Here is a 16,331-nt window from a genome sequence, read left to right on the forward strand (position 1 = left end):
TACTTTCCCCTCTCCTCTTTAGATCTGGCAACCCCCATTTCCCCCCTCCCTTTAGACCTGGCTAAGCCTCCCCCTGCTTTCTCCGCTCCCCTTTAGGCCTGGCTAAGCCCCCTCCTTTTCCTCCCATTTAGACCTTTGCCATTTGCTCACCTCAGCATTTCCCTGCCCCACCCACTTGCCATTCACCCACCCTGCCCACTTGCTATTCATCTGCACTGCCTGTTCGCCATTTGACCACCCCACCTGCCATTTTACCAGACACCCACCTGCCCTTTGCCCATGCCCCCTGCATGCCATTCACCCATTCCCCACGCCCACCCAATAAACATCCACCCACACCTCCTACCTGCCCCCCACTTCCATTCTTGCTTCCCTCACTCCCTCACCTCACTTGACTTCCTGCCACCACACCACGATCCCATGTGTGACAGTATGACAACTTACAAAAACATTATGCAGTTTGGTAAAATACTTTTTTAATTAAAAAACCCCCCAAAAAAGTATATTAAAAAAAATAACAATTTCTACTTCAGGAAACACAGGCAGTGAAGTGGTGATGAAATGATGTTCTAGGGCCTTCCATTTCCCAACATCTCCTGGATGGATGCAATACCTCTTGCCATCTCCTCCTCTGTGTTTAAAAGAAAATGGTAAATTATAGGTCAACCATTCAAAGGCAACTGTTGTCACAGAACATTTAGCAATGGTGCCTTAAATGATGTGTGGAGCAAGTTCAAACTAAAACTGTTGCGACACTACTCCAATCTTTGCAGTTAGTTTGACAGTAGTGTGTTGTTGATACTGAACTTCTTAAAGATGGGCAAGATGGGGGACCAGTTATCTTTAGGTCCTTTAGATCCCAAAACACCAAAAACACTATTGTTGTTGTTATGTGCCTTCAAGGCGATTACGACTTATGGCGACCCTATGAATCAGCAACCTCCAATAGCATCTGTCATGAACCACCCTGTTCAGATCTTGTAAGTTCAGTTCTGTGCCTTCCTTGATGGAATCAATCCATCTCTTGTTTGGCCTTCCTCTTTTCCTACTCCCTTCTGTTTTCCCCAGCATTATTGTCTTTTCTAGTGAATCAGGTCTTCTCATGTTGTGTCAAGTATGATAACCTCAGTTTCATCATTGTAGCTTCTAGTGATAGTTCTGGTTTAATTTGTTCTAACACCCAATTATTTGTCTTTTTCACAATCCATGGAATGTGCAAAGCTCTCCTCCAGCACCACATTTGAAATGAGTTGATTTTTCTCTTATCTGTTTTTTTCACTGTCCAACTTTCACATCCATACATAGAGATCGGGAATACCATGGTCTGAATGATCCTGACTTTAGTGTTCAGTGATACATCTTCGCAGGGGAAAAAATCAGGTTTATACCAAATTTTTACTAACTAATGTACATTTTGCTCATTAATCTGCCGTTCAAATTTCTGTTCAGTACTGAAATTCTGACAGAAATAGCCACCGTATTTCACACAGATAGATAGAGAGAACAAGGTGGTTCATGACGGATGCTCTTGGAGGTCACTGATTCATAGGGTCGCCATAAGTCATAGTTGACTTGAAGGCACATAACAACAACAACAAAGGCACAATAATTGGGTGTTAGAACTAATCAGAACTGTCACTAGAAGCTAACATGATGACACTGAGGTTATCATACTTTGGACACATCATGAGAAGACCTGATTCTCTAGAAAAGACAATAATGCTGGGAAAAACAGAAGGGAGTAGAAAAAGAGGAAGGCCAAACAAGAGATGGATTGATTCCATAAAGGAAGCCAAGACCTGGACTTACAAATCTGAACAGAGTGGTTCATGACGGATGCTCTTGGAGGTCGCTGATTCATAGGGTTGCCATAAGTCGTAGTTGACTTGAAGGCACATAACAACAAGAAGATACAGAGAGGGACTGATATCAACATGAAAGCTAGTGAAGGAATCAGGTGTAAGTTACTGTGACACACCAGAGCAGTATCTGTGGAATAGCATACAAAGCATTAACTTACGTCTCTCCATCATCAGTTGGATATGCCCGGCCAAGTGCCTCAACATCATTATGGATGGCTCTGGGAGAACACAGGGACCAGGTGGTGCTCCGTTGCCTTCTTGTGCTCTTGGAGGTGTGCCTGGTGGTGGTGTGGGTGGTTGCCAAGGAGGACTACCCTCATCCATCTCCTGCAGTGGGGTATCCCGTACTGCACGATCCGGCTCCACTTCCTCTGCCGCCAATACCACCTCCCGCTCCGATATTACCGCCACTGCTTCGCACCGCCTGCGCTGCCTCTGCAGCTCTCTCTGTGATGCTGCGTAAGTATATATATAGACAGAGAGGGCAAATTTAAGTAATGTGCGTATTTAGAAATGATAGCATAGGTTTGACAAAGAGCATATCTTGCTAACACAATAGAGTTATATTTACTGTATAGAGATAATAAACATTGCGTCTACGGCCACGCTACCCTGATCTAAGCAGGGTCAGGCCTGGTTAGTACTTGGATGGGAGACTGCCTGGGAATACCAGGTGCCATAGGCTCAGAGGAAGCCAATGGTAAACCACCTCTGAATACCTCTTACCATGAAAACCCTATAAATATGGAAATGGACTGCCTTCAAGTCGATTCTGACTTGTGGGCGACCCTATGAATAGGGTTTTCATGGTAAGCGGTATTCAGAGGGGGTTGACCATTGCCTCTCTCTGAGGCTGAGAGGCAGTGACTGGCCCAAGGTCACCCAGTGAGCTTCATGGCTGTGTGGGGATTCGAACCCTGGTCTCCCAGGTCATAGTCCAACACTAACCACTACGCCACACTGGCCCTCCTATAAAAACAAGGTAGGCCTTAGAACGATAGACCCTTGAAACAAACCCCTGTTGGTAGAGAATGGAGGGGGAGGACCATCTCTTCCTACATAGAGGAGCCACCCCAAAAACATCTCAGCACACTGGGGAATTAAAAACACGACCTGATGGCTTGGGGGGACTACCCCTGAAAGCAGGCTGCAGAAGGGCCAAATGGATGGAGGCTACGAGCACAGTTTAGGATCACGGGGTCTACAGGAGAGCTCTGGAGAAGCATGTTGTTGTTACATGCCTTCAAGTCAATTATGACTTATGGTGACCCTATGAATCTTTTTTGGATATATTCATAGGGTTTTCATGGTAAGCGGTATTCCGAGGTGGTTTACCATTGCCTTCCTCTGAGCCTGAGAGGCAGTGACTGGCCCAAGGTCACCCAGTGAGCTTCATGACTGTGTAGGGATTCGAACCCTGGTTTCCCAGCTCACAGTCAAAATTCATAGGGTCACCATAAGTTGTAATCTACTTGTAGGCATATAACAACAAAATAAAACAATGCGTAAGATAGTAGGCTAGCCACAGGTTGACACTGCTTGCTACCAATGCTTGTTGTACACAGTCGCTGTATGCCATCTAAGTCAATTGTTAACAGTTATACAACTCAACTGACAGTGCAATATCAGCATTGCACGGACAGTGTGTTTACTTTCAAAAAAATTGAGCGTTTCTAAAAAAAAGAAGTCTTACCTGGCATCCTTCTGTCCCAGAATTGTGGCCGGCCAGCTGCTTCCCACACCTCTTCGACACACGTGTAGAAAGGAGGTGGGTCCGCAAGCTGGGTTCCCCTATGCTCAGCATCACTTCTGGCTTTAAAGAACGTGCGCTTCAATAGTTTCCAGCGGCTGCGCAGCTGAAAAGTAGTCCTTCTATGGCCCAGCCTAAGCATCTTCACCCTGATGTCCTCCCAGTACTCCTCGTTTTTGGCAGTGCAGCTGCCCATGAAAACACCCACAGCAGGGCTGTTTTTAATGAGGATGAGGAGTGCCTTTGTCTCCTCCACCTTCCAGTGTTTCCCCATGATGGGTGCATCCTGGGGTGCTCGCGCTGCGACGGGTGCACGCATGATCACTCCTGGTCTGCCTGTACAGCTATAGGAATGTCCAGCCAGAAATCCACATTCCACGCATTTAAATGCTTTCTCTGCTGTGTGGCTGCTGTGATGTTTGGTAAGTCTTCCACTGTCGATGAAGCTCTTCCCACACTCCGTGCATTTGCATGGTTTCTCCCCTGCGTGTGTTCTTTGATGCAAGGTCTGAGAAGGAGAAGATTGCTTGCCCCCAATCTTTGACTGGTTTCTTTCAGACTTTTTTAGTCCCCCGTGATTTCCAAACATCTCTTTCTCAGCTTCAGGCTTGGCTATTACCAATGGCACCATCTCTGGGTCCCTAGAATGTTCATTCTTCTGCCTATCAACTGCTGAGAGGGAGGAGGGGAAGAAATCACGTTAGAATTTCAAGCAAACCAAAGGATCTCACCACGGATCAAGACTGTGGAAGAGGCCGAAGTGAGCACAGATGGCCCTAGACCAATGTTACATGGGTTCGTGATGGTGCTCTGTACTGGGATTTTCTTACCAGTTAGCCTAATAACCGCAGTTATTTGATCCTAGTTTTGTTGCCATTATAATCTACCCCAAGACTTTTTTTTACATCGGTACCTGCCAATCTCTTCCATTCCTCACAGCCCAGACCAACTGGATCTTCTTCTTCAGGCCAAGAGATGAGGTCTGGTTTCGGAACTGTAGACAGACAGGTTGCTTAATTATGAGCAGAAAACATTCAGATTCCTAGCCTCCCCTCTGCCCCCGCATTGCTGTGACACCTCCCCGAATCCAAGAGGAGGGAAAGGCAAGATCTCTTACTTATGAACAGGACAGGTTTTTGTGGACCCAACGGGATTCATCTGGTACCTTTAAACAGGCACTCACAGTACATTAAGCTCAGCTTGGTGGTGCTGCGGAGGCCACACCAGCTATTTTAATCTGGAGAATATCACAGGAGATGAAAGGAAAGGTTCAGCCTGGAACCTTTTTAAGGAGAGCCCTGATGGATGAAACCAAGAGCTTATTTGGTACAGCATCCCCACAGCGTCTCAGCAGAAGCATAGGTGAAGTTCACAAGGACATAAAGCCAGTAACAGCCCTCTCCGGCTGCTGTGTCCCGGATTCCATGGACAGCACATAGCCATTGAAAGCCTTCTCTTCCTTGAATTTGTCTGATCCCCTTTTTAAATGATGTAAGGTGTCCACTAGGAGAATTCACAGCCTGATGGGTCATTCTGCTCTAGAAGATATTAGGAACTGAAAAATCCTTCCATTCTGAGAAAAAAAAAATGGAGATGGACTGCCTTCAAGTTGATCCTGACTTATGGCGACCCTACGAATAGGGTTTTCATGGTAAGCGGTATTCAGAGGGGTTTTTACCATTGCCTTCCTCTGAGGCTGAGAGGCAGTGACTGGCCCAAGGTCGCCCAGTGAGCTTCATGGCTGTGCGGAGATTTGAACCCTGGTCTCTCAGGTCGTAGTCCAACACTCTAACCACTATGCCACACTGGCTCTCTCTGAGACCAAAAGGCCCCCACAATACAGCAAAGCAACTACCTGCTGATGTCTCTTCTTCTTTGGGATCCTGGATAAATGGATCTTCTTCTTCCCAACAGGAATTGAAGTGTGATTCTTGCAAGGAAAAAGATGAGGCTAGTTAATTTTGACCAGAAAATGCTCAGGCATTCCTAATCAATCCATTAGTAGGTAGCTCAATGGTAGGGCATTTGCTTTGCATGAAGAAGGCGCCTGGTCCAATTCCTGGTGTCTCCAGGCAGGGCTGGGAATGTTCTCTGCCTGAAATCATGCAGATCCCTTGCCTAGTCAGTATAGACAATACTGACCTAGATAGACCAATGGCCTGACTCAATATGGCAGATTCTCATGTTCCTAAGGAAAACAATGGGATAATTTTGATATTATAACTCCTGCACATGAATAGGATACGGCTATGTGGACCCAGCAGGATCAGTCCGGCCCTTGCGAACATGCATTCACTGGATATGAAGCTCAGTTTGAAATGCCTGTTGGGGGTGACCCCATGAAACGTAGCAAGCCAGCTCTTGCCCTGAATTCTTGTGAGCATGACCCAGGTTGGCACTGCCCTATAGTATTCTTCCAGATCCCTGGCAGGTGACTGTGTCTTGTCAGTGGGAACGCTGTGGGGGGAGTCAAGTTTCCCACTGGAGATTCTGGGACTAGCAGTCCAAACTCCCAGCGGGTATGAGGCCTACATCTTTCCTTCCCTTACCTGATCGCATGTTTTTGCCTCTGAGGTAGGAATCAAAGAATCATAGAATAGGGGCCTATAAGGCCATCAAGTCCAACCCCCTGCTCCATGCAGGAATCCAAATCAAAGCAGGAAGAGGCAGCAGTGGCAGTTTGCAGAACCGAGACGGGCACAGTTGCTACCTCTGAGAGACAGAGAGGCAGCGGGTGTTCCCAGGCACCAGGGGAATATCTTTCCCCACAGGGGGTTTGGACTACAAGTCCCAGAGTCCCTGTTGGGAAAGAGAGACTCCACATGTCCTTCCTACTAAGGAGAAGATGCAGAGAACCAGTTACCTGCTGGGGATTCAGGAGAAGATGCTCTGTTGGGGCTTGGGAGCACCTGCCCTCTCCTTTTCCACCTGCAAGGTACCTCTTTTGGCTCTGGGCCAGCAGAAGGCAGCAGGGATGGACTCTTGTCAAGCGTTTGCAATGAATTACTGAAAAGCCCCCAAGAACATAGCAAGCTGCCTTCTACCAGGGCAGACTCGTCTTTCATCTAAGCCAGCATTGACTGTTCCAGCGGTGGGTCTCCAGGATCTCAGGCAGAGAAAGGCCTGTCCCAACACCTGCTACCTGATCCTCTTTTTTTTCCCCTGGAGATGCCAGGATTTGAACCTAGGACCCTCTGCTCTGAGGTGCGGCCCTCCTTCCCCAGATATCCAGGGCACATGGCTCAGACACCCATTTCCCTAATAACTTCCCTGTACGGCACGGATAAATGGCACAAAGAGCGAATTAATACTTTCAGCTTCAATCAGCCAAGGGGAAGAAATTGTCCTTACCGAGAGAGGCCACCGTCTCATAATTCTCCGCCATGACTTCCCTGTGCAGAGCTCTCTGGCCCGGATCCAGCACAGCCCATTCCTCCTCCGTGAAATGCACGGCCACCTCCTCGAAGGTCACCAGACCCTGGAGGAAGAAGAAGAAAAAGAAGCTTTCTCCAACATGCACCATTCTCCCAGTTTGAAAAGGGAAGTGACAACAGAGTAGTTGCACGTGTGCTTTCTTGATTTAATGGCTTACAGTTTTTAAAGCTTTATGTGAGAGGAGAAGAATCTGAAGCTCTCTTTCTAGGTCACTTTGAGATGTTGCGGTGCCAGAAAAGGAAACGGCATATTCTTTGGGGAGGCCCTTCCCACTCAACACAGAGGGAAGCACCCAGGCTGTCCCCTCTTCCTCTCCTCTCTCCCCAATTCTGCTTTCCTCACCTGAGGTGGCTGCCAGACAACTCTTCCCACTCCACTCCAAAGAAGAGACGATCCAGAGGGTGCCTCTGAGGCCATGGGGCTGCCTGTGGGGTGATAAAGGAGGAGGCGTGAAGTCAACGAGGCCACCTCTGGGACTCTCACAGCTGTTGCCAAGATGCCCTGTGAAGCAGGGAGTCCCTCCCCGAATATCCAGGGCACAGCTATTGCCGCAATGCACTCTAATGTGGAGAACAGCTGTCGAGGCGCATCATCCCGTTGCCTGCAGGGGAGATACAAGGGATGCGAGGAATTTATACAGATTTGGATTTCAGGGTTTTAAATATTATCAACTGCCTCAAGTCTTCTGAGAGCAGTAACTGCTCAAAATTAAGAAATGAGGTGCAATTTTTCTGTGTAATTTTCCTTCATGCTCAGTTGGCTTCCGGATGCTCTGCCCGTAAAGAGCCTTTAACAGGTAAGCCCTAAGTATCTCAGATCTGAGACTTGCCCTTCATCTCCCCGAAATAGCAAGCCAGCAGGGGGAACAGTGCAGGAGGGGGCTTAAAAAAGAAGAGAGAACAGTGTGGAAAGGGAAGCACGAGCATGGCTTCTTGAAGGGTAAGCCCTGTCTCACTAACCTATTAGAATTCTTTGAGACTGTCAAGTTTGAGACTGTGTTTTTAAATTGTTTTAAATTGTGTTTTAAATTGTTTTTAAAAGGTGTGTTTTTAAATTTGTATATGTTTTTTTTTAATGTTTTAGTTACTGTAAACCGCCCAGAGAGCTTCGGCTATGGGGCGGTATACAAATACAATGAATAAATAAATAAACAAGCATATTGACAGAGGTGATCCAGTGGACATAGTGCACTTAAAACTTTCAAAACGCTTTTGACAAGGTACCTCACTTAAGAATGGTTCATAGGTTATACCCCCCCACACACACACGCAGACATTCTTTTTCCTTGAAGAGCTGCTTTCAAGTTTAATCAAACTGAGTCGTAGATAATGCCTAACTCTGAAAAGTTCAAATCAAAAGCTATCCAAAAATATATCAGTGGGTCTAATAAGACCTGATGCTGGCTTATGGGACTCCAAATAGAATAAAGGGAAAGAGTAGCAGAGGTTTTCTTCTGAATTTAAGCAGGACTGGACCAGGAGTCAGATATTTCACCAAGAAACATGTAAGAGATGTAAATGCAGCAGGGGATCTGCCCCGACTCCAAGCTCTGCTAAAACCGAGAGGCAGGTTGGTAATAACAAACCACTATTACACATCAGCTGGAGCCAGTGTCATGTAGTGATTAAGGTGTTGGACTATGACCTGGGAGACCAGGGTTCGAATCCCCACACAGCCATAATGCTCACTGGGTGACCTTGGGCCAGTCACTGCCTCTCAGCCTCATGAAAACCCTGTTCATAGGGTTGCCATAAGACAGAATCGACCTGAAGGCAATACATAACACATCAGGACAACGCCTGAGAATGAGAGAGATTCTTAGGATTCAAAGTCCTTCCTTCACAGGAAGATTCTATAGCCTTTGGGAAAGCAATAAAAATTCAATCCATCCATGTCGTGACATGATACTGAGTGTTGATCAGGTCATAAAGCAACATTAGCCGCATGGCTCAACATCTCATTCCCAATTAAACAAAAAATGCAGTGTTTTCCAACACAGGGTCAAATGGGCCACACAGGCAGTTAAAACTGTCACCTGCCCCCTGATGTCCTCCTGCAAATGCCCTGAGGCCATCCCTGCTTCCTCTCCATCTGGGCAGATGTTCAACTGGGACATCTGCAGGGGGAAAGGGTGAACCCTGCCTGCCAATTCTTCCTTGCAAATGCCTCTGCTCCACCCCAGTGCAATGTCTGATTCCATACTCATCGTTCCAGCTGCTGGAGGCAACATACATTGTTCAACGCACGCACGCACGCACACACGAAAAACAAAACAAAACAAAAAAATAGCGTAAAACTAAGTCAGATATCAGATGGGGTGGAGGAAGCTGACAGCATTCAAAGCTTTAAACACAAAAGGCAAATAATTGGGTATTAGAACAAATTAAATCAGAACTATCATTAGAAGCTAAAATGATGAAACTGAGGTTATCATACTTTGGACACATAATGAGAAGACATGATTCACTAGAAAAGATAATAATGCTGGGGAAAACAACAGGGAGTAGAAAAAGAGGAAGGCCAAACAAGAGATGAATTGATTCCATCAAGGAAGCCACAGACCTGAACTTACTAGATCTGAGCAGGGTGGTTCATGACAGATGCTATTGGAGGTCGCTGATTCATAGGGTCGCCATAAATCGTAATTGACTTGAAGGCACATAACAGCAACAAAAGAGAACAGCCCCAAACAAAGGGCAGGATAGAGAGGCAAGCTCTGGTGCTGGAAGAAGTTAAAAGCTCAATGCGTTTCGGAACTGGTCCTTCGTCAGGAGCTGTGAGGATCTGTTTATCTTTCCTTTGTCAGGCAATGCACATTCTCTAAAACAGGCCCACACAAGGAGTTAAGCTTTCAATAAACTTCTTCCAGCACCAGAGATTGCTTCTCTATCCTGCCCCTTGAAGGCACATAACAACAACGAAAACTAATTCTTTGAACTGGACCCAGAAATGCCTATATGTTTAATTTCATAGTCACATTTTCACTTTAAAAAATAATACAAGCAGATGCGAAGGGACCCCAAATGCAGAAACAGCCGCAGTTTCCTTGACAAGATACACAAATAAGGACCGAGCGATCCTCCTCTGCAAATTGTTCCAGAGCTGTTTCCCTATAGGTAAATTAATATAGCCCCAAATTTTACCTTTTCATCACCTGTCCTGAAGATCCATCTCAAGAGCACTCAGCTGGGGCTTGATGGTTAACAGCCCCTCCCTTTGCTGAGGCTTGGAGCTTCTGTCATAATGTCATAATGATGCCTTTGCATGCAGCCTAGGCCATCTCTATGGTAACGCCAATGGCCATTAAACCCCTGCAACGAGGCCACCATCTGCCTGACTCTCCAAGTCATTCGATGTTTCAATTCACAGTCTAAGCCTGAAGAAGAATTTTAGCATGACCTCAAAGACCTAGGAGAGGTGAGCGTTCATTGGGGAGGATAGCCTGGCTGGGAGTCCAGAGTCTGTGAGTTCAAATCCCCGCTCATGTCTCCTGGGTGTCAAGGGCCAGCTAAAGATCACCCCCACAGTGAGTGGCTCAGGGGTTGCGTGCCCTGCCACCTGTGCAGCCGTGGGCAAGCTACATAGTCCCAAGGAGCCCAGTTGCCCCCCAGCTGGCACTTGCGGACAAGGAAGGGGCCGGCTTGTGCAGCTGTGGCAAGCTGAGCAGGCCCTAGCCAGCTGGGGAGGACTAGCCTCAGGGGGAGGCAATGGGAAACCCCCTCTGAATACTAAAGGTAAAGGTGTCCCCGCACTTATAGTGCGAGTCGTTTCCGACTCTTAGGGTGATGTCTTGCGACGTTTACTAGGCACACCGTATATATGGGGTGGGATTGCCAGTTCCTTCCCGGGCCTTTCTTTACCCCCCAGCTTATTTTGGGTACTCATTTTACCGATCACAGATGGATGGAAAGCCTAGTGGACCTCGACCCCTTTTACCGGAGATTCGACTTCCTCCTTCTGTTGGAATCGAACTCCGGCCGTGAACAGAGCTTCGGCTGCGTTACCGCCGCTTACCCTATTCGTAGGGTCGCCATAAATCGGGATCGACTTGAAGGCAGTCCATTGCTATTTTTACAAGAGACCCAGTTCCCTCTTTAAAAGCTTAATGCTACTCCATGTGTGCAGCAACGAGGGATGTGGCACCTCTGAGAATGATGGATGGATGGAAGTTGCAGGGTTTCTCAAGTGGGAGCCAGAGAAGGAAGGAGCCTCAGAGTGGGAGATTGGGGCAGAGAAGGCTCTCTGGTGGGACAGTGTGCAGTGGGGAAAATTAGAAACACCCGCAGTGGAAGCAACTGTGGCAAATGGTGGCTGTTTAGCTCTTTTTTCCTGCACGCGCCACTTTTTGCATATACAATCATACAACACACATGCATGCACCCACCTTGCTGCCACTGCTGAGGGAGAGAAAAGAAGAGGGCGAGGTACAATATTGTTCATTTCTATTATTGATGTTAATATAATTGGGTGTCAGAACAAATTAAACCAGAACTGTCACTAGAAGCTAAAATGATGAAACTGAGTTTATAATACTTTGGACGCATCATGAGAAGACCTGATTCACTAGAAAAGACACTAATGCTGGGAAAAACAGAAGGGAGTAGAGAAAGAGGAAGGCCAAACAAGAGATGGATTGATTCCATAAAGGAAGCCACAGACCTGAACTTACAAGATCTGAGCAGGGTGGTTCATGACAGATGCTCTTGGAGGTCGCTGATTCATAGGGTCGCCATAAGTCGTAATCGACTTGAAGGCACATAACAATTATTGATGATTTTCTTGTATTTTTGCACAATAAAAACAAATAGGTAAGAATATATAAAAATCCATTACAAATTACAGCCCGTCGAAATGCACAACAGCAAATGAGTGAATAAGTTTCTAACAGCAGCAGTGATCAGGTCTCCCTTCCTCCAAATGGATTCTGAATAAAGATGGGTCTTGACCAACTGCGTGAAAGTATTAAAAAGATCAGGCCAGACACACCTCAACAGGGAGAGAGTTCTCTGTAAGAGCAGCCACTGAGAAATTTGTTTGCTGGCCCTTTCTGCCATTTCCCTCATCCCATGTAGGGACCACCAAGAAGGCCTCAACTGCAGATCATAAAGCACTTGCAGGTTGAGACGGGTGAAGGTGTGGTTGACTGGCTACTAGCGTACGAGCCTGGAAGAACCTCCAACCTTGCCAATATGAGCATTGGAAATGGCTTCTGTTTGGTTCAAATGGCAACAGAAGCAAAGGGGCGGCAGAAGGCCTGGCAAACAAGTAGCTGAAGGAGTTAATATTAGTCATCTCAGCTGCGATGATATTGCAAGACACATGCACAGGTGACCTTCTTGCAATGCAATCGAATCAGACATCATTGGGGGCCCCTCAGGAGAGGAGACCATTCTTTTGAGTCCAAATCAGTACCGTAGTGGCAAATTCAGAAGTACAGGGTCCCTTCATGATAGTCACAGCCATGCGCTCCCCCTCTTTTTGCTATTGGGTTGAGCATGAGATCCTTGTTAATACCTTGCCCCACAACATCCCTAGGAGCCCAAACAGTATGAGAGTGTTAGCTATTGAAAAGAGTCTTCTCAGTGCCTGACTCACCTTTCACTTTGATTAGCTCCAAGCAGCAGGAAAGGACAAGGAAGCATGTTAGAAGACTCTTCTCAGTAGCTAACATACTCCCCTTTCATGCTGATTGGCTCACAGGATGCTGGAGACATAGGGACCATGCTGGGACCCTGCTCCCAAAAAAGTAAGGAGTCTAAGGCCTCCAAGACCCAGGAAGACTACACCCCTGGTTAACTGACACGTCAGTCCAGTTCATTCAGTCAGGCATGAGTCCAGCTCGGTTCAGACCGAACCTGACAACCCTCCCCCTCCCCTCTCCTGCGAAATTACGATGCCCAGTTAGGCATCACCAAAAAATTGGGTAAAAGAGAACAGACATTTGCATAAAAGTTGTGTATGCTAATTTATATGCATAGAAGCTCACTTTAAAGCTTTTTTTTTTTTTAAGTGTAGGTGGATGACTACACCCCTGGTCCACATGCATCCAAGGTAGCTGGAGAGTGCCTAAGACCACCTGTCCCCACAAACAAAAATTCACCACAACACTGTCACCATGCCAAGGTCACCACTTGGATTCCACTCCTGAGCAGGGATTTGAACCTCAGACACTTTCGACATAGTTCAGTATTAAATAGGAAGGGATACTAATAATAACATGATACACACAATGTGTGCAAGATGACTCACAGTGGGCACCCAAAATTTAGAGTGGCACGTAAAAGTTCCCCACCTCACAACATTCCAATGTCCCTCACAACAACCCAGTGAGGTGGGCTGGGCTGAGAAATAGCCACTGGCTCAAGGTCACCCAGGGAGCTGCGTAGCTGAGTGGGAGACTTGATTCTGGGTCTCTCTGGTGGACAAGTGAATGCCTGGAAAAAAGCAATAAATAATGGGGGGTGGACTGTTTTTCCCTGAGTTTTTCCCTAAGCTTTCACATCTTTACTCCCTGGTCTAAGTGCAGTGCTCTGCACCCTCCCCTAGTGCTCATTTTGTGTCTATGTGTATAGAAGAACCTCCTGACTTCTGCATGGCTAAAATGCAACTTATGTAACAGTTGCTCTACCCACTTTAGCCCCTGGCCCCGCCTGCCACTGGAAAAGTGGTCCCTGGAAGGCTGCTCATGAGGAAATGTGACCCTCGGGCTGGGAAAAAAAATCCCTCATCAGCACTAACCACTTCATTATACAGCCTCTCCACCTGGCCCACCTCATAGGATTGTTGCGAGTATTGCCCAGCTATTGTATTTTGGACCCTCAGTAGAACTAGGAGGGCCCCCTGCCGGCATGGATGTTCCCAAGGCGAGCATTGAGGCGGCCGGTCAGGAGCCAGGCTGGCAGGACCAGCAGAGAGAGACCCTCAGCACCCCTCCTTCGCTGGGCCAACCCTGCAAGAGAAGCTGAGATGCACCCCACTTTGATCATATGGAAAGCAGGATTGGACCAAGATGAAGGAGGTGTGAAAACTGGAGGAACAAATATCAATAATTTACGATATGTAGACAATATCATACTACTAGCAGAAACCAGTAATCTGAAATGAATGCTGATGAAAGTTAAAGAGGAAAGCACAAAGGCAGGACTACAGCTGAACGTCAAAAAGACTAAAGTAACGACAAGAGAAGATTTATGCAACTTTAAAGTTGACAATGAGGACATTGAACTTGTCAAGGATTATCAATACCTTGGCACAGTCATTAACACAAAATGGAGACAATAGTCAAGAAATCAGAAGAAGGCTAGGACTGGGGAGGGCAGCTGTGAGAGAACTAGAAAAGGTCCCCAAATGCAAAGATGTATCACTGAACACCAAAGTCAGGATCATTCAGACCATGGTATTCCCAGTCTCTATGTATGGACGTGAAAGTTGGACAGTGGAAAAAGTGGGTAAGAGAAAAATCAACTCATTTGAAATGTAGTGTTGGAGGAGAGCTTTGCACGTACCACGGACTGTGAAAAAGACAAATGATTGGGCATTAGAACAAATTAAACCGGAACTGTCACTAGAAGCCATAATGGTGAAACTGAGGTTATCATACTTTGGACACATAATGAGAAGACCTGATTCATTAGAAAGTATAATAATGCTGGGGAAAACAGAAGGGAGGAAAAAGAGGAAGGCCAAACAAGAGATGGATTGATTCCATAAAGGAGGCCACAGACCTGAACGTACAAGATCTGAACTGGGTGGTTCATGACAGATGCTCTTGGAGGTCGCTGATTCATAGGGTCACCATAAGTTGTAATTGACTTGAAAGCACATAACAGCAACAAGGGCTTTGATCTTCCCCTCCAACACACTCCCAATTGGGGGGGGGGTCTGGAGAAGCCCCTCCCCCCACAACAAAAGTCCAACTGAGGAGGGGGCATTTCCCTACTTATTTCCTCCAGCTTGTGTCTGGGGTCTTTTCAGAAGGCCAGGAAGAGCCTGTTCTGTTTCAGCACCCCGCTTTAGGGTCTTTCCTCTAGCTCTGGGGCACAAAGGTATCACAGCCCCCCCTTCCCCCAACGTGCACCCCCATAAGGCTGCTTCCTTCCTGCCAAGGCAAACCCCATTGAACAGCCCCATATCTATGGATTCCAAGAGGTGGACTGGGATGTGGGGGGGGGACTCTTTTCTCTTCCCCAGCACATCCTTGGCTCCCCACTCTCCCCCCAACGCCCCGCCTCCGCGTCTCACCAGGCCGGTTTCCCTCCCCAGACGCGACGCCTCCGTCTTCTCTCCGGCTCCAAAGGTCTCTCGCCCAGCTCGGGGCCACCAGCGTCGCGCCGACGAGGCCCCCTTTCCCGGCTGCGTGTCCCCCTGCCGGGCGGCGGCGATTCAGCGGGGAATGGGAGCGGGTTGATCTGCAGGGAAGGGAGGGGGCGGCTTCAAAACAAAGGATCTGGCCACCGAGACCCTGCCGCGGTGGGGGGGGGCACTTTGCAGCAGGACTTGCATGGAGGGGGGAGGGGTTGCAAGGGAGACGCTGCCGCAGCTCCTGCCGCGCTTTGCAGCAAGCCCCCCCCCCCGGCCTGGGGATTCCCTGATGGAAATTGGGAGGAGAGTGGGGGGGGCTCTTCTTTTTCCCTCCACCCCCCAATTCTTTTTCTCCCTCCTTCTGTCCCGCCCCCGTTGTGGATTCATGGGGGGGGTCAAATGCACCCCACCCCCGGGGTCCTCTGCGCCTGGTCTCGACCTAGCCGGAAGGCTGAATGGTGACAGCATTCCCAGCTGCAAAACTGAAGATTTCGGCCGGGAGGGGGCAAAGGCGCCCTCCTGTCTCTCCCTCTCCCTTGTCTACGCTCGCTGCGGGACCTTCCCCGCTGTTGGGTGGGGGCTCCAGCTGCTCCGGGGAACCTTGGGGGGCACACTTGACGAGGGTGGGCACCCCCTACTGGACCCCCCCCCGCACTTCCAGCTCTTTCCATCCTGGGGTCCGCTATTCTTCTTTGTCCGGCGCTGAAAGGGTGTTAAGGGGATATGGAGCGACAGACTGGGTCGCAGAGGACAACAGCAGTTCCACTGCCGAGAAAGGCGCTGCACACCCGGTGGTGACTGGCTGCTGTAAAACATCTTCCCTTTTTTAGTACAAGCAGGCTCTCCAGCCATAAAATGAGGAAAAATCAATATAATCGATAATTGGTAATCAATAGCCTGATAGGCTATCATCTACAGTGCCGTGAAAAAGTATTGGCCCGCTGTCTACTTTTCTGCGCGGTTGCATATTTGTGGCACTGAAT

At 47.9% G+C, this 16,331-nt stretch overlaps 1 protein-coding gene across 1 annotated transcript; it reads right to left on the reverse strand.

The window, feature by feature from the left end:
- Positions 1–378: 378 nt before the first annotated feature.
- LOC133381754 (uncharacterized) lies at positions 379–15,811 on the reverse strand. Its single transcript, XM_061621165.1, has 9 exons — positions 15,759–15,811; positions 15,289–15,455; positions 7,390–7,472; positions 6,964–7,090; positions 5,468–5,542; positions 4,526–4,606; positions 3,556–4,284; positions 2,021–2,317; positions 379–631 (listed from the first exon to the last, which is right to left on the reverse strand). The coding sequence occupies exons 3-9, from the start codon at positions 7,462–7,464 to the stop codon at positions 570–572; spliced, it is 1,446 nt and encodes a 481-aa protein (XP_061477149.1). The 5' UTR covers positions 7,465–7,472; positions 15,289–15,455; positions 15,759–15,811; the 3' UTR covers positions 379–569.
- Positions 15,812–16,331: the final 520 nt, after the last annotated feature.

The sequence above is a fragment of the Rhineura floridana genome, chromosome 3 (assembly GCF_030035675.1).
Source record: "Rhineura floridana isolate rRhiFlo1 chromosome 3, rRhiFlo1.hap2, whole genome shotgun sequence".
NCBI classification, from domain to species: domain Eukaryota; kingdom Metazoa; phylum Chordata; class Lepidosauria; order Squamata; family Rhineuridae; genus Rhineura; species Rhineura floridana.